The following is a 21,415-nucleotide window of genomic DNA, read 5'->3' on the forward strand; positions in this document are numbered from 1 at the left end:
ATGTGAAGAATTCTAAATTGCATGTTTTGCATCTTGTCCAAAGGTGTTTGTATAATCATATATCAGAACTCTCAACTATGATACTTATTTGTGGTTTTGAATAATATGATTTCCTTATTATATGCTAATGATATTGCATAATTTAATCTATTTTCAATCACCTTTTCTATCAACAATAATATGGTCACTATTGAAATTTTTTACTACCTCAAATTTTAATAAATGGAATAAAGACATGGAGTTTGTCATAAATATGGTTGATATGTCTTTAAAAAATACATCCTTTATAATCCCCCTGAGAATAAGTTGCATCCAAGATCTACTCATTGTTATTTTATTAGATACCCAAATTATTCGGGGATATGGATTTTACTGTAGAGAAGTAAATTCTAGAATTGTAGAATCACGGACAACTAAATTATTTGGTTGATGATAGTAGTGATTCTAACACCTCTAATGAGTATATGTAAACCAAAGCTATTTTTGTTCCTTTGCCTATACAGCAAGACACAATGGTCCATATACTTGTGATTACTCTTATAAAAGAGAAAAGATCCACAGCCAATAATAATTGAGATTCCTCGAGCATAGGATACAATGGCACAAATTCCTCTTAGAAGATCTAATAGAAAAATAAGATTTGTTATTCATTCAAATTATATGGTCTATATGAGAGAGATAGAGTGATTATTACATTGGTCATGTAGTAGATCTAATATCCTTTGTAGAAGCTATTTCTAGTCCCCAATATGATTTGTGGATGTATATAATGAAAGATGAAATACAATCTATGGGACATAATGTTGAATTATGACTTAAGATACTACTAAATCTAGTTTGAATAAGTCAAGTGTCAATTAGATCTGGTTTGAATAAATCAAATATCAGTTAGACTATGTCGACATTCGAAATTTGTTGACCGTGATTCGTTAGCTCGCATTGGTGTAATGAATCCGAGAATGAGAGAATTGGTCATCTGGTTCGATTTGTTGACCCGCCGGCCAATCCCTGCAAGGTACTCCGATACTCAAGTAAGTGAACGAATAAGTAAAAATGCAGAGTATTAGCAAGTTGGCAGGAAAAGTATATCAGGGCCCTAGGAAGAGCTGGTTAATATATGGGAGGAGGAAGGATGTCCTCCAGCATGTGTCGTACATCTGCAGGTGGTGGGACAGAATATCCAACGCCGACGAAGACGCCCATGCAACAAGGTGCTAACGGGACCCTCATTAATGTGGATGGGATCCGTCATTAATGAAGATGGGATCTAAGGTGAAGGCGCGAAAATCCAGACACGGTTGTAATGATGTTGTTGTAAGGACCAGGATGGGACTGACGTGGGCCGATCAAATGGGCTAAGAGGGTAGGGCCAGATTGGGCCTTAATGGCCCAGCTTGGATGACCCCTAGCTCATTAATATTCTCAAGCATACAACCTTCTCGTTATGCGAGCCGATCAGCTAAGCCGACGAACTGCAAGAGTTGCTGGGAGCTCGCTCGAAGTGTAGTTGGGAACTCGCCCGGATAGGCCGGCGAGCTAAAGGCATTTCTGGGAGCTCGCTTGGCCCTGCGATCTGAGCTCAAGCTCTAGCAATGTTTCAACGAACTCAACTCGAGGTCCACTGGACCTTATGCTATTGGGTCGGCCTGCTGAATTAAGCTCAGCCCATAAGGAGTAGAGCAAGAAATACCCGTATCATTAAGCCCCTCAGCTCGCAATGCGATCTTCGGACTGGGAGTTGACGCTTGCTAGCCATTCCAGCTGTTAATACACCTTCAGCTCTCTGCTCAATCGTTTCACATCACGTTGTTTCAGGAAGCATGTCTTATCTGCGGCGCATTTAATGCGCACATTCCCCATAACCGCTTAATCATTATGTCCGTGGGCCCCATGCTCTCGCGCACCACCATTGGATCTAGGGTAGCTCATCGGTTTCTTCATCCAACGGTGGAGTGCCCTAAACTATAAAAGCGTGAGGAAATTCCTTCCCCCCCCTTTACTGTGTCATTTTTTGAAAATATTTTCTACATTTGCAACCTTCTTCTTCCTCCTGACTACAGGACTCCATTGTCGACGATTCTGAACCTTCTCCGCCCTTCACCTTCACTTTTTAGCTAGTTCCTCTCCTCGACTCTTGCAGTAATCGATCGAAAACAGTAAGCTCTTCACATTCTTTCAGTCTATTTTATGTTCATGCCCTGCCTCTTGGCAATGGTTGTGTGTCTCTTAGGGCTAGCTTTCATTCATTTTAGGAGGTCTAATAGGCTTAGAAACTCAGCCTCTTTTCTTTCGAGTCATACCCTATTGCGAAGCGTACGACCTAATCGGTAGGAAGTGTCCCTAGGAACTTCGATTCGCAAGGGCTGATTCGTTCTCAGTGACCTGATGCGTTTTTCTTTTTGTCTTTTCATTGTAGATGTCTACATCAAGTCAGAAACGCCGCAACCATAGGGTATAGAACGATGATACCTTTAGCTCTTCGGAGCACAGAGAATGGACGTTGTCGTGGTCTGCTCAGAATGTGGCTTCATCTGATTTCGAGGTCACTGAGAGAGTTCCTCAGCACACCACCCCTGTAGTGGCCTAACGAGCTTCCGAGGAGCGTGCTACTTGCGAGATCTTCAAGTGTTATCCCTTGAAGCTGACGATCAGCGAGCTAACGTTGTGTGCTTCTACGTACCATCTCCCTTGCGACACAAGTTTAATGGTGCCTTCTCCTAGTGACCATGCAACTTTTCCTCCTGCGGGGTTCATCGCTATCAGCCCCCAACACTTAGAATTTGGTTTTAGGTTTCCGCTCCAGCCCTACCTCATAGCCATTTTGAATGACCTCAAACTCGCTCCTTTCCAACTGACCCCCAACTCGTATACCTAGATAACCTCATTAGCCCTTCTTTTAAAAAAGAACCAGCTTCCTCTTCCAACCCATGAAACCTTAAGGTACCTTTACTCTTTCAAAGGTACCAAAGACGGCCTGTATTATATGGCAGCTCGTTCTTGAGACTGTAAGAAGGTCTTGCCGTAAGGGAAAGCCAAAGGCAAGTCCAATGTAGGGGACTATAAGTCCCAATGGTTCTACATTTCCTACTCTTCTCTTCAAAACCTTAACAACTTCAGCTTTGTTCTCCTGCGTAGTAAGTAGTTATCCAGCCCGCACTTGCAGTAACAATTTATTTGTTGTAACTTTTTGTTTATGCATGTCTTTCCAATTTTGCAGACGTCACTAGCGAGCAGCCCAAGCTGACCATTTCCGAGGCCCAAGATCATCAAACAGCTTCAGAAGCGAAAACTGACAAAGACGATTGCGAGTTTTGCGACTCTCTGCTTTGCGACCACCAGCTCGCCCCCCCTTCAGCATCAAGGATATTAGGAAGGAGGATATCGGGGTTTGTGGCCAAAGGGAGATAAAGTCGGTCTTTGACGAGGTTGATTTTAGCGGGAGCCCAGACAGGGAGAGCAAAGCTCGTGGAAAAGTTACGGTTGCGGCCTTGCCAACGTTATCAGAAGCGATGAAGCTCCAACTCGAATGACCTGGCTCTTTCGCAATCTCGAGCGTACCCAAGGTCGTTCGCGCGTCATCTTCTCATTCTAAAATCCAAAAGATGGATCCTCGCGTCGAGATGGCCAGCAGGAACCGCGACCTCGCTATTCTTCCTAGTTCTACTTCCGTACCAATTGCCGCGGCTTCTTCAAACCCTACTCCCGTAGGCACTTCCTCGCAGCACCGACAACCACAGTTGTAGGGGTCGCAGTAAGTCTGTGGTTTGCCAGGAGGCTCCTGGGAGCAAAAGGAAAGCTCTTCCAACCTCGCAGTCTGTTCAACGAGCGCATCTGAGGTCGCGGTCGGTGGGACATACTTTTCCCCACTTCTTGATAGCTTGGATAAGGTTCTTAGTAATTATACCAAGAACCTAGACAGGAAGGAAGTATCAGGCGATGTGCTCAACGAGTACGTTGCTCGACATAGTCTCCTAGTAAGGTTCTTTGCCCACTCTCGTACTTCTTGTTTTATCTCTTTCAATTGTACTGATCTCTCAAGCCTCATAGGCCTTCCTAGGAGTCTTCAAGCAGATGGAAAAGAGAGCTCGAGCTACCAAGGAAAGAGAAAAGCTCAAGGCCGTTGTCGAGGTACTGAGGAAAGATAAGAAAAAGCTAGAAGAGAATTTGAATTTCGTGACCGGTGAATTCAAGAAGTACCGGAACAAGGTCGAGGACTTGGAGCATCGAGTAAGTGAGGCTGAGAGAGTCAAGAAAGAGGTCGAAGACGAGCTGTACCATTAAAAACAGTTGTTTGATTCGGCATGTTCCCAAGCCACTTCGAAGTTAAATAAGGTTGAGGCTGACCTGGCAACAACGCGAGGCGACTTGGAGCAAGCCAGGCAGCGAGCTGAAGTGGCAAAAAAGGAGGTCGAACAACTAAAGGTCGACGTCGAGATTCGGGTCGTGAGGGAGCGTGATGAGGTCGAGTCTGAAATCTGCAGTGCATTTATTTTCACTTTGTGGAAAGCATACCCAGATCTCGACTTCTCCTTCTTTGGCGACAAAGCAATGAAGGCGGTGAAGAAATTTGCCATCGATGCCACGAGCTCAAGAGTTGTCTCTATCGAGCCCGATCCTAATCAGGTCATGGTCGATCTCTTTGTTGAAGACGCTGGCAATCCAGCTCCTCAAAATGCGGCTGCTCCGAGCCCAGCTTTTCTAAGCCATTAGGGATTTTTCTTTTTTCTTTTTTCTTTTTTGGTACTTGGATTTAAAAAACAATACACTTTTCTCCTTCAATGGAATTTCTTGCTTATTCATTCTTTGTTATGAACTGAAATCCGAACACAGAGACGAACTTAAATTTAGTTAATTCAAGAATACCTTTAGCTCACAAATGATAAATCTTAAAAACAAGCAACTTTGGATAATATGTTTGAGTAAGATATCGTTAGTTCGAGCCGTATGTCCAATAGGTCATGATCCAAGCTAACATACGATAGCTCGTTGAACGTTAAATTAATTCACATTTCGTCGTCAAGTTATACGTCCAGGTAGATCATAATTCGATCCCAGCTAACGTACCATGATTTTTAAGGGTTTTAGCGAGGTCAAGATGAACACCCAGATAGGTCGCAATCCATGACTTTCGTCAAGATAAGAGGACCCAGCTAATGAACCATGACTTTTTAACCGAGGTGATAGCTTAACAGACGCCGAACCATGACACTCTAGTTAAGATGAACGGACTCCAGTTCACCAACCTCGACCCAGGGCGAAGACTAAGATGAATGCTTAGATAAGCCGCAAACCATGGCACGTTGGCCAAGTTAAATGGGCCCCAGCTCGCAAACCATAGTCTCTTAACCCCGGATTAAAATTATTTCTTACCACTTAGCTATTAACGAAAAGCAGAAATGATAAGTGCTGTCAGCAATGATAATAAATTCAGTTCGTTAATGGAGCAATATCAGCATAAGCGGAACATCAGTCAAACATCATGTAAAGAAAAGACGTTGCTTATCAGAAATATGGTCTGAGATGCTCCGCGTTCCAAGCTCATGGGAGAATAGCTCCATCCATGTCGGCCAAATGATACGCTCCGTTGCTAAGACTTTCTTTTATAGTGTAGGGGCATTCCCAGTTTGGGCCCAATGTCCCATCATTGTTCTTACAAGTTCCGGGGAGAACAAGGCGCAGCACGAGGTCGCCAACGTTGTAGTACCGGACTTAAACCCTCGGGTTATAGTATCTCGCCACTCATTGTTGGTAGGTTGATACTCTCATGCGAGCTAGCTCCCTTGCTTCCTCAAGTAAATCAAGGTTCGTGGCGAGTAGCTAGTCTTTGTTTTCTGGATCGAATGTGGCTCTATGCTTACTGATCACTTCATTTGCTATTGAGATCATTGTCTTAGACCCATATACCATAAAGAAGGGAGTTTCTCCCATGGTGGTGCGAGTTGTGGTCCGGTAGACCCAAAGCACGGTTTGTAGCTCGTCCACCCAGGCTCCCTTTCTGGCCTCCAACTTGGTCTTTAATGTCTGCTTGATTATTTTGTTGACAGCTTTGACTTGTCTGTTGGCTTGTGGGTGGTCCACGGCCGTGAAGCTCTTCTTGATCCCTAGTGATCCTCAAAATTAAACGAACTACTCGCTAGAAAAGTGGGTTCCATTGTCCGTGACTATTTGCTGAGGAACTCCGAATCTGCAGATAATATTGCTCCATACAAACTTTTCTACTTTTGTAGTGGATATCTATGCGAGCTCCTTTGCTTCTGCCCACTTGGTGAATTAATCAACAGCCATAATAGCATGCTTGCATCCGCCGCAAGCCGTTGGAAGTGGCCCGATTAGGTCCATGCCCCATATGGCGAAGGGCCATGGGCTGCTCATTTGTTACAGGTAGGCGGAGGGAGCTCGTGGTATTTTCGCAAATCGTTAGTATGTGTCACACCTTTTCACCAGATTTATAGCGTCTTATTTCATGGTGGGTCAATAAAAACCCTAGTATGATTGTCGCAAAGACTGGCATGGATTTCTGTGAGAATCACTTGACAATCAAGCTCATCGATGCATCTAATCACTCAATGATATAGTGACTATTATGATTCGATTCGAAAGATCAACCAAAGGTTAAGTTAGAGTTGTCTAAAGAACAATTTTGTTTTCTTTGTAAAATTTGGACTCTTAAAGTTTTGAAAATGATTTTTTAGAATCTTTTACTTAGACTTATCACAATTAATGTCACCCATATGGTAGAATGTAGAGAATTTTCATATAATGGGTTTACATTAATTATGAGTTGTATTATGTAAATCAAATCTAAGTTAAGATAAATTGGCCTTATAAGATATTTAGTAATCTATAAATAATTAATCTAAATAAATTGGACTAATACTCTAAATTTTGCGTTATGGATCAAATTATTAATACTCTAAATTTTGTGTTATGGATCAAATTATTAATGTAGATCCATAAAAACCCATTAGGTCAAAGATGGAAAGATCTATGGAAACTCTTTTATATAAGGATAGGTCTCCTCTCATGTCAAACAAAGAATGGGCCATCATTAACAGTTACCATATATGCACGGTGTTTGGTTGTGACGTAGGCGACACAATATTTCTAGTTCATCCTCTTTCTCACTAAATAATGGCCTTGTGATTTGTGGTGAATACTTCAGTTCCATACGAAGTATGAAAAATAGAGTAATGCTATTTATTTTCAGTGAAAATAAATAGAAATAATGTGACAATCTATGTAAAATATATAAAAATATTTGTCTAAAAACTATAAAAGAGCGTTTAATAAATTTTATTTTTTATAATTTTTAAATAAATATATAATATCAATTAAACATTTTCATATGAGTTATCACATTATGATTGTTCGTTTTTACTAGAGATGAATAGCATGAGGGGGAGATTTCCACTTAATTTAGAAGCAACATTTTTACAATTGCAAAAACAGGGAATTCGATACTGTCTTTGGACAACAGTGCAAAAAGGAAAGCCAGCTTCAATCAGAATAAAACAGACAACCAACAGGTACAAGGGACACATATATAACATAGATAAACATATATTTTAAGAATCTAATAGAGACGAGCATATTTAGTGAGATAGTTGAGAGATTATACGCTACATACAACAGCAACCCGAGAAAGGGAATTAATGATAGGAGGGAAAAGAATAAATAAAATATCAAAGGACATCTTTTGTCAGCCTCATTACTGTCTTCTCCTTCACAAAAGCCACATCGCCATTCGTCATAGTTAATAGATGATCATCCAGCTCCCCCTCTTCACTCTCAGATGACGCAGCTGAATCTGTCCCCCCATCTGTTATCCAAATGTTTTGGATCAGCGGACACAAAATAAATAAATAAAAGCCACAAATATAACGATATTCTATAACCTATAAACATTATGCTTTCTTTTTATCTTTTTATTGTTCTAGATTTCCTTTCATTTCTGTATATATCAGCATGAACATAGATTCTGTATAATTCCATTCCATAAATAAGGATACACATTTAACCCATACAATATTACATACATACATGTAATGCTACTCTCTAAAAATATTAAGTACTGCACCACATTCATGTGCTCTCAAGGAATAACACTCCATTCAAATAAATGTCAGTTTGCAGATGCAAAGGAATCCCAATGTCAGCCCCAATCCAGCACCAAAAACAAAACAACACAACACAAAAAGGCATTAAAGGTTAGCAGTTCCATGGCCAACCCACATCAATAGTCAGCATATTCGCTCAAAATCAAATGAGCATTGAACAGACGTTAATGTGCAAGATCTATCACTCTAGAAGAATGGTTCAACAAATGTCACCTGATTCAAGAGTATTCAACTTTCACAGAATGAACAAACAAGATGGAAAATCAGAGACTAAGATACAACGGGTACGTGAAGAAAAATTACTAGTTCTTCACTTTTATAGAAGCCATGGGATAAGGGAACCCACTTTGAGTATCTCCTGCTTATTTTGTTTAGTTTTAGGACAAATAGCAAGCTGCAGAAAAGGATATCAAGAAGGAAGGTAGTAGGTAATTGGCAAGACTTCCATTAGGAACAGAGGATACCTCTCTTGGAAGATTCTCCTTGGTTACTAAACTCACCCTAGAGGTGAGCCTTAGGGAGCAAAGAATAGCATCTATCACCTCAGTCAAAGAATAACTCTGAGCACAGTAAGCGTGGTCCAAACAAAGATGGGATCCAGGTGCATTCAAAATTAAATAGTAATGCTAAACTATGTGAGAAGAGACTTGATCCAGATGCATTCGAACAGAGTAATATGACTTTCTGAGTCCTAGCACTATAAAACAAAAAAATCATTGAGCCGATTTCTCATTCCATTGATGGCACAGATATCACTCAGCACATGAATTTTTCTTTTTCTTCTGCTTTTTTGGGTTGAAAGAAATTCATGAAACTCCACCTATGCAGATTTAGTATTTTATATTTATGCAACCAATCCAAAACTCAGATAAAGGGAAACGGTTGAGTTAGTAACTGATAGCATAAGCTGCAAACTGTATTAAATCCCTCATGAAAATGGACTGTAGTTGGAGGAAGCAAATGAAAAGGCACCTCTACATGGTAGGCCTGGATAAAGGCATCATATCAGACATTGAAATGCTCAAAAGATATGGCATGCGGGAGCCACAATCAAGAAGAGACAACCAATCATACAAAGATTAGTTATTCTTATATTATTGCAGGTTACACAAAGGATTTGCTTCAAGTACTGATCACTTTCTGTTAGACATGCTTAGAGGTATCAAACAGGCCCGGCCTAACCACCTCCGGAGGTGGAGGTGGAGGTGGAGGTGGAGGTGGGTTGGTTTGGGTGGGGGGCAGCCCCTAGGCCCTTATTAAAAGGGCTGGGCCAGGCTTGGCCCATAATGGGCCATTTAAACAGGCTAAATGAGCTGGCCTCTTTGTTTTTCAAAATAATGCTTCAATTTTTTTTTTAAATTGTTTACAATTATTTTAAAATAAAAAATGTTATAAATTGTAAATAAAATTCTATCAAATATATTTACATTTAGTTATAAAATTTTAAATATTATACCATCTTGAAAGTTTCCATTTAAGTTTTGAATTTTAAATTGTAAATCTCAGAAGATTTTATTTTATTTTCTTTTATTTCTACACCAAATAAAATAATATTATTAAAATAGAACGTAAAAATAAATGTTGAATTTAAAATTAATTAAAAGTTTTAGACTAATTATTATAAAAAATTACTTTTTTATCCACAATTAATAATATTTTGAACCATAACTTATCATATTTCATAACAGATTTCTAGTTTCTAAGAAGATTTAAGATTTAAGTTCCAACTTATAATTTCTAAGCAACAAAACACGAACAAAATAATTGTATGTTGGATACATTAATATTTCCTCAACTTTTTGTTTATTTTTTTATTTTTAAAATATTTTAAATTCAGAACAGGCCAAAAGTGCTAAATGGGTAGAACAGGCCAGCCACTTTGGTAGACCAAGCTATTTCACAGACGGCCCAGCCCCTTTGACATGTCTAGTTATGCTCACCTAATCAATATATACAAGAAGATGAGGTACCAGGATTTATTTGGTGAAGTTATTATTTTATTAGATAAAAGAAAATAAGGGGATAAATGCTTTAGATTAGAATGTTGTTGGTAATTCAATATGTTTATAAGATGATAGAATCGAACTGAAATACATGTTTAAGAGGGACAAAAAATACTAAACATATAGAACAAAATTTTAATAAATGCCAAAATTGTGTGTGTTTCAGCACGGCAGGCCGGGGGGGTGACACCAAGCCTTTATCCCACAATGTGGGGAATTGCCAAAATAGGAGGGAATAACTAATATTGAAGGCCAACTCATACCAAAAGTGAGCAATTTCAGTACCTAAGCTCCATTTTATACAAGATTGGTACACGTTATGCATATAATTAACGCATAATGAACTAAATAAAGGCATAAATTTCAGTGATTCATGTGATCAACACATCATATTAAAAGGAAAGTTTTATAGAATGTTCTAGACCTAGCAGACTCTATTACCCACATTCACTACAAGAATAATAACTTTTCCCAACATTTATGAAAAACACACAAAAACATCCATATTTGGTGTTTATGTGCAAATACAAAACGTCGTCATTTTCCTGCACAATATTACTAGCATTTACAAGACAATGTGAAAGAGTTTAATAAATGCCCAAACATTTGAACTGCCAAATCCATCATTTTTTGTTGCATTGAAATGGCAGTATCCTTCTTTCCCATTTCCTTTGGGAAATAAATGTTGGACTTTTCACAATAAGTACTTATTTTTTCCGATATTTAAACAACTTCATTTTAGCATTTATTTTTTATGAGAGTATTAATGTGATTTTAGTTGAAGCATCAAACAGTGTCGTGTGGTCTAGCGGATAGGATGGCCACATGCAGCAACCACAGGCTGCCAAGTGGAACCTGTAGGATGGTCACACGCAGCAACCATCCACTCTGTTCATGAGGCGCCTGATTACCTTTCTGTTGGAATAAGTGATCGTGTTGCGCGATGTGATCTCAGCCGCTCATCCAACCTTTATGATGCTCCATCCCAACCGTCAAGAATTGCTATTTATCTCACTCGGGATATGGAGCGTCAGAAGAGTGAAAAGAAGAAAGAGGGAGAAAGGGAGAGGTTGTCGTCTTCGGGCTAGGGTTTTTGGGAGTTCCTTCGTTTGCTCTGTAAATGCTTTGTATAGTTTTCTTCTTTGTTCTCTGGTTCTACAGGATTAGCATCTAATTTGTATTTGTGATTATTGGGGCATTTTAGTAGAAAACCATTGATGTACAGAGAGTGTTTGAGGGTGTAATCTCCATTCTTCATTCATAGTGCAGTGAGCTCTTCTCATCGAAGCTCAACGTGGACATAGCCTATTTTGGGGTGAACCAGTAAAACCTTGGCCTCCCCTTTATTCTTTTCAGTTTGCGATTTATATTTTCTGTGTGTATGTTTGTGTAAGCTTCCGGCCATGAAGGTATGTTCTCTGCAATTGAACTTGTTCTGTTTTCCCTGGAGTCTTTACTTGTCTGTTCGTAATAAGTATTACCAAAGTTTAGGCAAAGCGGGAAGACAAGCACTAGGAGATGTCTTATGACCTTACCCCTTCCCCGTGTGTATTTTCCAACAGTCATCATCAATTCTTCACCTCTGTTTTTTCTGCCACTGATGAGGGGACCCAGTTCAACATGGCCATAAATTTCCTAACCATATTTACTCCTCACATCCCATATTTTCTCATCTTATTTGGGTCAGATTCATCTCCATGGATGATGGGCACGACACAATTGTGCAGCTGGGAACCTGCGGTCCCTGTCATCCGAATTAATTGTATCAAGGATAAGGGCGGAGAAGAACTCCCTCTTAGGCAATTTTCTGACCATTAATTGTATCAAGGATACGTGGGCACTACTCTTCCTCTTAGGAAATGCTTGGGTGATCCTAAATCTTAATAGTAGGTTTCTGTTTCATTTCCATTTACTCCTGCCTTCCACTTATTTTCTCCCATCATTCATTTTTTATTATCAATATTATTATTAGGGTGCATTGCCCCAGACCCCCTGTTGTTTGGGCCATTTGCACAAAGACCCCTTGTGATTTAAAAATATCTCTGAGGTCCCTATAATTTTGGTTTAATTTAACTTAATTTCAGTGCAATTAACGTCATTTGTAAGGGAGAGCATGTCCCAGCAATAACAATAAATCACAAGGACCTCTAGAGACATTTTTAAACTATAAGGAATCCATACAAATAGCCCAAACCACAAGGAGTACGGAGGCAATTTACCCTTATTACTATTATTCCTTCCCAATGCCTACTCGACCATTGCAGTTTTTCCCCTCACTCTCTCTCCCCACACACCCCTCCCCTTACCTTTCCCAAGGTATGTGAACCCATGGAATAACATTGCTAGCATCTATTTTAGTTAAAATGCAAAAAAAAAAAAAAAAAAAAGGTTGAAATAGTTTGGTCGTGTTAAGGTAGATAATAGATGGCCTAGTTAGGAGAACCCACTATGTCTATATAGGCGAACTGCTAGGAGACACGGGAGGTTAAAATTAAATTGAGGCGAGAGAATAAATAAAAGCATGACATATTGTGGTTTAATTGAAACTATAACCCTGGATAGAATACCATGTAGTTGATATCTAATAGCTGGCAAAAAAGACTTAAGCTAAATAAAACTTGGCAGAACAAGAAGTTTTCCTTGCAACTTTAATAAAATATGTATCAAAAAAAAAAAAATGCAACTTCCTTTTGTTTTAAACCATTTTTCAAAATATAGTAGGCTTTTCATGTAGTAGATTTTCTAATTCTCATGCACCCAACGTCCATGAAATCTCATACAGGCAAACATGTAAGAAATTAGAGAGTTATTAGCCTATAAAAACGGTTGTTCAAACAAAAAAATATACTAACCAGAATAAGCTGGATGATCAGGCAGATGTCTGACTGCTGAGACCTGAATATTTCCTGGCAGTAGACAGTTGCAGAAAGAGCCTGAAACTTCAAAAGGAAATTGAATTAGAAAAAGAAAAACTAGTCAGGAATGACAGCTAGACCTCGATTCACATGGCCAAAAAAAAAAAATCAGGCTTCAAGATATCCAAGAATTTCAGCACCAGATAAATAAGGGATCTTTGAATCTGTGTCAAAAGGCTATAAAACCATAATAACATATGCAAATTATGAGTCTAACTTAAAAAAGGATGTTAGGGTGAAAGTGCGATCATACAAGAATAAATAGAATTAAAAATAACATTATTTGTAATAAAGTTAAAATGGCATCCATTGGAGATAAGATACACAACACATGCTTAAGATTGTTTCAACAGTGAGAAGAAGGCCAATAGATGCACGTGCAAGATAAGTTGATAGAACTAAAAAAGTTTATAGCAAAAGAGGTTGAGAAGACCAAAGTAAACTTGGTGAAAAATCATTAGATATGACATTGAATATAATGGCCTCAATATGGCCATGAATAGAGATAATTGGAGAGCTTGAATTTATGCAACTAACCCCGCCTGATATGATTAAAGCATGAGATGTTGCATTGTTGTAATTTTTATAGACTTAGCTCAGTATCAGATACTCCAACACAGCATCACATACCCACAAGCAATTTACCAGGAGCAAAAGCAATACATAAAGTTGAGCTCTTTTCTGCTTTAAAGATGTAAAATGACCGCACAAACAAAGGAATTTCTCTCCTACCTAATTGAGCCAACCTATTCACCCATCCAGGAATACGCTTTCCAGTAAGACGCATGCAAACATCATCTGTAAAATGGTTGCAATTCTTGGCAATCAAATGGTAGCTGTCCCCATGATATCTTGTAGAAAGATGCTCCATGAATGACCGAAATTCTGAGGGAGACATGTCTGTGCTGCCTAAAGGGACTGACCTTCTGAAAACAAAACCAGGGCAACTTCTTGGTTCCACCTCAAATACCCCACTGGTGGAATACTCATGTGCTCCAAATCCATACTCGGAACCATGCACTATCATCCAATGCAGTAAAAGCATGTTACTTCAAGGATGAGATAAGACACGAACCAGGAAAAATTAGAGAAACCAAGAAGCCAAGTTGACAGCAGAAGCTAAAAATTTTAATTAAATATATTCATGGTACAAGTAGCTACACATCCAAACAGAATTTATAGGAACAAAAAAAACATGTCACAGGCATGACCATGGATGGGTGATCACACAGACTTGCACGCACCCAGAGAAGTGATTAGATACTTATTAGATTGAAAACACGAATGCAGATCTGTTAGTCATGATAAATTGGATCCTCGAGATAACAAAAAGAAAGCACGATAACAAGAATATGAATAGAAACATTATCTAATTGGAATTTTATCATCTATCTAGGAAGCATGGATACTCCAACACATATTGACTATTGAGCATACATATTTGTCGAACAAGTCAAAATATACTAGGACACCATGCATCATGGCCGTTAGTGATACCTCATCACACATCAGAATACATGTCAAGCACGCTAACGAACATGCTAATAATGATGACTTGGTCAAAATTCAGTCTACTTACAGATTTGGTGGAGTGTTTAGTGCCTTTATTTTTCTTTTTTGGCATGCATTCTTTGTGAAAGAATAGAGTTTTCTTGATAGTTTTTGACACTGGAACTTTATCTAATTTTTTTGGATAATTTTTTACTATCTAATTTAAATTTAAATATCTTTTATTGTATAACAGTAGTATTATGAAATAAATGTTACTTCTATATATCGTACAACGTTAATCTATGATTTGAATTTCATTATTGTTTTTTTCTTTTTTACACTTTTGAGAATTAGTGAATATTATGTTCGACATTTTTATATATATAGCTTTTGAACTCATTTCTTATCTGATCTATTGCAATCATTTTATTCTCCACTTGCAGATGAAGTACAGTGCTGCCACACTCAAACTGGGATGCAGTGCAACTAACGGACATATAACAGTCCCACAGTCGCCTTCAATTATATAAACCTAACTATGGAAATTACTCTTTTCTTTGGGTAAGTATTACATAAAAACATTCTATTCAAGAATAAATTAAACAACTTGAATGGAAAATCCAGATTAAGTTGAGTACCAATAGTTTTTGGTCAAATTAAACTTCAAATAAAAGATCTTGAAAAAGTAGCCAAATTTACGTTGAACAATTGGACGGCAAACTAGATATCTTTTAGGATTAACAATTTAACATCTTTGAAAAAATAAAAGAAAAGAAAGGAGAAACGGTACCTTCTATTCCTGAATGGAAGATTCCAAAGCCAAACCAATAGAGGTAGTCGTTTATGGGGGTGAGATCATAGACATTGAGATACAATTGAGCACGATTACTTCCTCCCTGGGAGGAACTCGAGCTCAACGGAAATAACCGCATTGTATCTATCAGTCTATCAACCAATTCTCAATCGCCAACAGAAGAATTCTCAAGACCCAAAGCTCAGCATCAACTACAGTAGATAAAGTAAAACCCTAAAACAGAAATTTATGGGTGAAAAAAGATAGATATCAGTTCATCCGTCAAAAACTCAAGGGCATAAATTACAGCAGTGGCAAAATCACGATTTCAACGGCTAAGAGAATTCGAGAACAGTTCGAGTGAAATGACCAATGGACTGAAGCTGAAAACACCAGAAACTGAAATGGGAAAGGATGGTAATTAAATTTGAACTCTGCCTGTACTTACAGAGAGAGAGAGAGAGAGAGAGGGCTTACAGAGATTTCAGTTGGAATTTTCGAGTTCTTGCTGTGTGGTGAAGCGGGGGGAGAGAGAGAGAGACATGCGTTTCCGGGGCTTAGAAGACTCCCTTTTTGACAGACGATTGAACGCAGTGGAAGGTTGAGGATTTGAACGAAGAAAAATGTGACTTGAAAAGTCCAGTGGGGATAAAACGGGAAAGGCACCTGTTTTTCATCCTTAAATCACCAAAATACCCTTTACCTTTTCTACCTTTTACTTTCTTTTGGTTATTTATTTAGTTTTTATTACATTTTCTCCCTTCAAACTCTTTATTATTTTTTTATTATATTATAAATAATTCACTCTATATTTTTTTTATCTCATACTTATTCTAACCACACTCCCTATTCTACTCTCTTTTTTATTTTCTATTTTATTTATTTATTAATAAACTTTCATTCTAATTTTTTTTACCTAACCAATAATTTTTACTACTATAAAAATTTAATATTTATTTATAATTTAATAATAAATATTACTATTTGTCTCTTCCACTGCATATGTTCTTCTTTGTTGTTCCATGGGTTTTGTCATGACCAACCGTCTCCATTGCATCTGTTCGTCTATTTATTTGTTGTAATTTTTTACTTTCTTTCTGTCTATAAACCTCTTCTTTTTTGTCATGTTAGACCACCTGATTCAATAGTCGTCTACAAAATCGATGACAAGTCTATTACAATATACTTTGTCATGTTTGTCTTCTTCAGACTTTGATGATTTGTGGTGATTATAATTACAATGATGACAATAATAACGATGATTACGGCGAAAGACGACAATAATCGCTAAAAGCAATGAGGGGGGAAAGGGCTTCACTATTTAGATGACAAGCAAAATCTTAAATTCTTTCCTTCTCTTCGCTAAAATTTTTACTTAGCGAAAGAAAATTAAATTAATAGTGAATATGGCCTTATTTATTTATTTATATAGTTAATTTTTAATTTTTATAAATCAGTATAAATGATTTCCTTTAGGTTTGTGAAACCATAGTAATGTTCAAGGAATGGTAACGGTATTGAAGAAAAAAAAATTATACAAAATATATCGATAAAAAATCAAGTGATTGTCTATTACTCTTTTGTTTCAAATTAAAATTTAAAGTAAGTTAGGCTAATCACTCGTGATGTTCCACACCACGGCAGCACTATTACTTGGAAAAGCAGTGGCGTTTTTGTAATTCTTCCAGGTTCGGTGTCTCATTTTATATTCCACTATTACCCACACAAGGATATATATATATTAAGATACAAATGGCTAGCCCAGCCGCCGGCCCGTCGCGGGCGTGGACTTCTCCATCGCAATTCTGTCTCTGGCACGCACAAATTAGAATGCAACCTTATACATTAAAAATTAGCCCAATGATTACGAATTAAATATGTTAATTAATGATTAGTAAAGTGATTTACGATTACATAAATACTATCCTAATAATAGTCCACACTCATAGTATCATACTACAATCCAAATTCTATTGTTTTGTTTTATACTAAGTCATATATACAAACGAAATTTGTTTGATAGGGATGGTAATTAAATAGAAATTGCATTTAACTTAACAAAAAGGGGAATGCTTTGCTCGAGTGTGTCCTTTTTCCTGATTTGGACCAGTGTGTAATAAGGGTAAAGTGGTCCTTTACGTTGGAGATGTAGTCAGATTATATGCAGTTGGAAAAAGCGAATCCTTCTAAGGATGGGTTTAGGATTTAGGATACAACTAAAATAGAAAATTGGATCTTAACATGCCTTAGCCTAGAGGGCATGCTAGTTGCCACATGTCACACAATAGGAGCATCAAAATTGACAACACTAGTAGCAGAACAAGCAGAATCTGGATTATTTTGAAACTATGGAGATTTTTTTGAAAAGTTGTGGAATCAGAAAACTATTTTCCGGCCAACTTTTGACACTTTAAAATATGATGATTGGGTTTTTTTTTTTACAATAACGACATTCATTAGAGCAATTAAATCCAATCTTAGGTACAGATGTAGCTACAACCACCACCACTGGAATAGAGTGAACATTAAAAACTATCCTAACTGAATCACCATGTTGGGAGCATAGGGATCTAAGACGAGTTTCTTTTGAAACTAATTGAGCAACAGCTTGATCAAAGATTGGTAGTTGTACCATGTGCAACAAAGAGGCTATGTATACTCAAATTTATCTCATAAATCTATCAAAAATTGAATTAATCGATCTTCAATGGTGTCCCGAAAAGGTTCTAACATAGCAATTTGATCCCAAACGGAACACCTCTGAGCATAAAAATCCAAGATAGATTGACTTAGCTCCTGAGTCATGTCATGTGGTGTAGAACACTTGAAAAATGATATTGAAAAGTCAAATCAATTGCTACATATTATTTTGTCAACATATCTCAAATTTCCTTTGTAGATTCATAATAGCCAAATTGTTCATGAATTTCACAAATCAATATATTTGGAAACCAAGTAATGATAGGATAGTTTTTACAATCTCAATCTTCATCATGTTCCCCAAATTTAACATCAGTTCCTTTCTTACCTTGCTTAGGGGGCTTTGATATCTCTAGTAATAATTCTCCACAATTTTCTATCTTTAAGAAGACTAGACATAGTATGGGATCAAGTAACATAATTTGTGCCATTTAAAAGAATATTGAAAATGTTTGAATACCTTAAATCGTCCTACAATAACAGACATAATTATAAAAGTAATAAAAATATTAATAGAATGACATCCGCCTATAAAGTGTAATTGCAAAAAAACAAACTTGTTGAAAATTGGTCGTGAGCTGATCATGTGGTGGCATGGCATGGCCCATGGAGATTAGATTAGAGGGTGAGCCGGCTTAAGGCTTTGATTGTTTCATATTGAACCCATCAAAGGCACACCAATCAATCAATCTTAATTAAGAACACGTCATCTGCCATTGGAATGTTTTTGGATGTGCCTTACTCTATTGATTTAATCCGGAAAGCAAACTTTAGCAAAACAGAAAATAAGTAAAGGATCCACACTTGATTCATATGGGCTTCTATATTGGACCGCCTGGCCCATCTAATAGGCAGGCCCAACCAAACGGACAAAGAGGGATATATATAAAAAGTAAAACAAAAATCTTTATTAAATTATAAAAAAATATCTTACATTCAGACAAACTGAGCCATAATGTAATTTAGTAATATTTCTTGGCACTAAATTTAGGTTCCAGCTCTTAGTAAAATGCTACAATTAGAGATGTTATGAAAAATTAAATTAATGTGCTTAATTAGTTCAATTTGGCTCAATGTTTTTGTTTTATTTGTTATTATACTTGACATGGGCTCAGAGTTCAGATTAAATTTGTTTTTGTTTTCCAGAATTTTGGTTAAAACAAATTTTATGGATATTAATTTATTTGTGTAACACAATCTTTGAACTACAAAATTCTGGTATAAATGTATAAATTTTGAAATAAAAAATCAAAGTTAATTTAATTAGGTTGTACTGTTTAAATTTATTTTGCAATTAAATTAATTTTAAATTTCTAAGTTCAGATTAAGTTATAATTAATTTTCATTTAATTTCATATAAAATTTAAATCAACCTACTCAGTGAGCACCCCTAATTACACTGATTTGTTTTGCCACGATGAGTCAAACCTTCTTTGGGATTAAGTTTGCACAATTTCTAAATACTTTATATGTGGGGTACTGTGATTTCTAAGCTGTTATTTTATATATATATATATATCTATTTATTTATGGTAAATGACACTATAAGTTCTTAAAGGGAAATGACGATAGATTGATTCAATCCCTCTGGAACCCCATCACTAATAAGGTTCCCATTGGAACTCCATGGCAAGGGCTTCAATAGGGAAGTCTTGATTGTTGATGAATTCTTTTCCTTTTTTTTAATTAAGGTGTAATTAATTAACTTAATTAAACTAAATCACAAATTGTTTTAAAGTTATTCTTAAAACATAAAAAATCAAAGGCGTACATACAATAAAAAATTGACCATATATATTTGCATTTATATTAATTAGTTGGGAACTGTAAAAGTAAAGAAGTTATTAGGCTATCTCCAATTACATTTCTTATTTTATTCTCTATTATATTATAAATATTTTTTTTTTCTTCAAAAATTATATTTATTCCAACCATACTTTCTATTTATTTTATTTATCAATAAACTTTAATTCTAATTTTTTTTTACCTTATTTATAATTTTTATTATTATAAAATTTTAATATTTATTTTTTAATTTAATAATAAATAAATATTACTATTCATCTCCTCCGTTCTCTGTCTATTCGTCTCCACTGTTCCTTGGGTTTCGCAGCTTCTGTTGGTCTTGGTGGTGGCCACATTTGTTTGTCTCCTCATTTGCTGTGATCTCCTCCTTTGAAGGTGACAATTGAAACTGCAATGATACAGCAATAACGATGCCTCCGACTGGGACCGTTGCGGGTAAAATTAATGGTTAGAGCGGCAAAAGACAATGGGGAACAGTCAAAAAAAGGTCAGAAATTCAACTTTTAGTATTTGGATGGCAGGGCAGGCAAGCGAAATCGAGAGGATGGTGAGCCCCGCTGGAGCAGCTTCTTCCGGCCCGCTCGTCGAAATTTCTGCGCTGGAAACAGACCTGACCAGGTTGCCCTTTGTCGACTAACTTGGTCAACAATTTCAACTCAACTTTCAGTTACATCCCCTTGTATATTGAAAAATTCAATCTGACAAGTCAACGTCCATCACCGTTGATCGGCTGTTGCCGACAATTTTCTTTAAATTAACCATTTTTATTTGCAAAACATTATTCTCATGGAATTTCTATACAATTATTAAAATTCTTTTGTTCCTTTCCGTGGATAATTTGAGGGATAGGACGCGGGCCTCATGGGAGGTGGTGGGGCCCATACACTACCACATTACCCTTACTAGTTTGCCTCAGATATAACAGATAAAAACTGGATATATTACTATAATAATTCAAAGATTAAAAATTTTATAATATAATTAAGGTTGGTTTGTATATATAATGGCTGCTTATTGGATAAATATTTTTTTATAATTTTTTAAAAACATCTCACTCTACAACAAGAATATTATCGAATGATTACATAAAAATTTTAATTTATCATTAATTTTCATTTATAATTATATTTTCTATAAAACACATATGATCACATATATATATATATATATTAAGAGTCTCATACCAAATTTTTCTTAATTTTTTTTTTATTATTATCTCTTATCTTGAAAATTTTGTCTTATTCCATTCATCACTTCCTTCTATTAATTAATTTTAGAATATTGCACTATAATATTAATTAATGATTAGGTTGATGCATATAAAAGTCTAAGAGGGGCCGGTAATTATATATATATATATATATATGGCGTAGAAGCAACACATGCATGATTCTTGCTTTGCAGTGAAGTAATTACAAATACGTACTAACAATATATGCATAATTAATTAGAAGAAAAAGATTTTTCATGATAAAATTAGAATTAGAATAATGAATTAATTAAAGAAAGGATAAAATTATATATATATGTATATATGCAGTATGCGAAAGCGACATTTGGCACCTAATTAAGGCACTCAATTAACCACTT

General features: G+C 36.5%; 1 protein-coding gene across 4 annotated transcripts; it reads right to left on the reverse strand.

Annotated features, from left to right (window-relative positions):
* Positions 1–7,381: 7,381 nt before the first annotated feature.
* LOC127813862 (deSI-like protein At4g17486) lies at positions 7,382–15,933 on the reverse strand. Of its 4 annotated transcripts, none has more exons than XM_052354955.1 (5): positions 15,797–15,933; positions 15,317–15,553; positions 13,768–14,055; positions 12,973–13,059; positions 7,382–7,819 (listed from the first exon to the last, which is right to left on the reverse strand). In XM_052354955.1, exons 2-5 carry the CDS (start codon positions 15,456–15,458, stop codon positions 7,683–7,685), a joined length of 654 nt encoding a protein of 217 aa, XP_052210915.1. In that variant the 5' UTR covers positions 15,459–15,553; positions 15,797–15,933; the 3' UTR covers positions 7,382–7,682. The 4 variants fall into 4 exon arrangements, with proteins under 4 accessions (XP_052210915.1, XP_052210916.1, XP_052210917.1 ...); XM_052354956.1 differs by having other exon boundaries at positions 15,317–15,531; positions 15,797–15,907; XM_052354957.1 differs by lacking the exon at positions 15,797–15,933 and having other exon boundaries at positions 12,973–13,053.
* Between the last annotated feature and the right edge of the window lie 5,482 nt (positions 15,934–21,415).

The sequence above is a fragment of the Diospyros lotus genome, chromosome 12 (genome assembly GCF_014633365.1).
Source record: "Diospyros lotus cultivar Yz01 chromosome 12, ASM1463336v1, whole genome shotgun sequence".
Classification (NCBI taxonomy): domain Eukaryota; kingdom Viridiplantae; phylum Streptophyta; class Magnoliopsida; order Ericales; family Ebenaceae; genus Diospyros; species Diospyros lotus.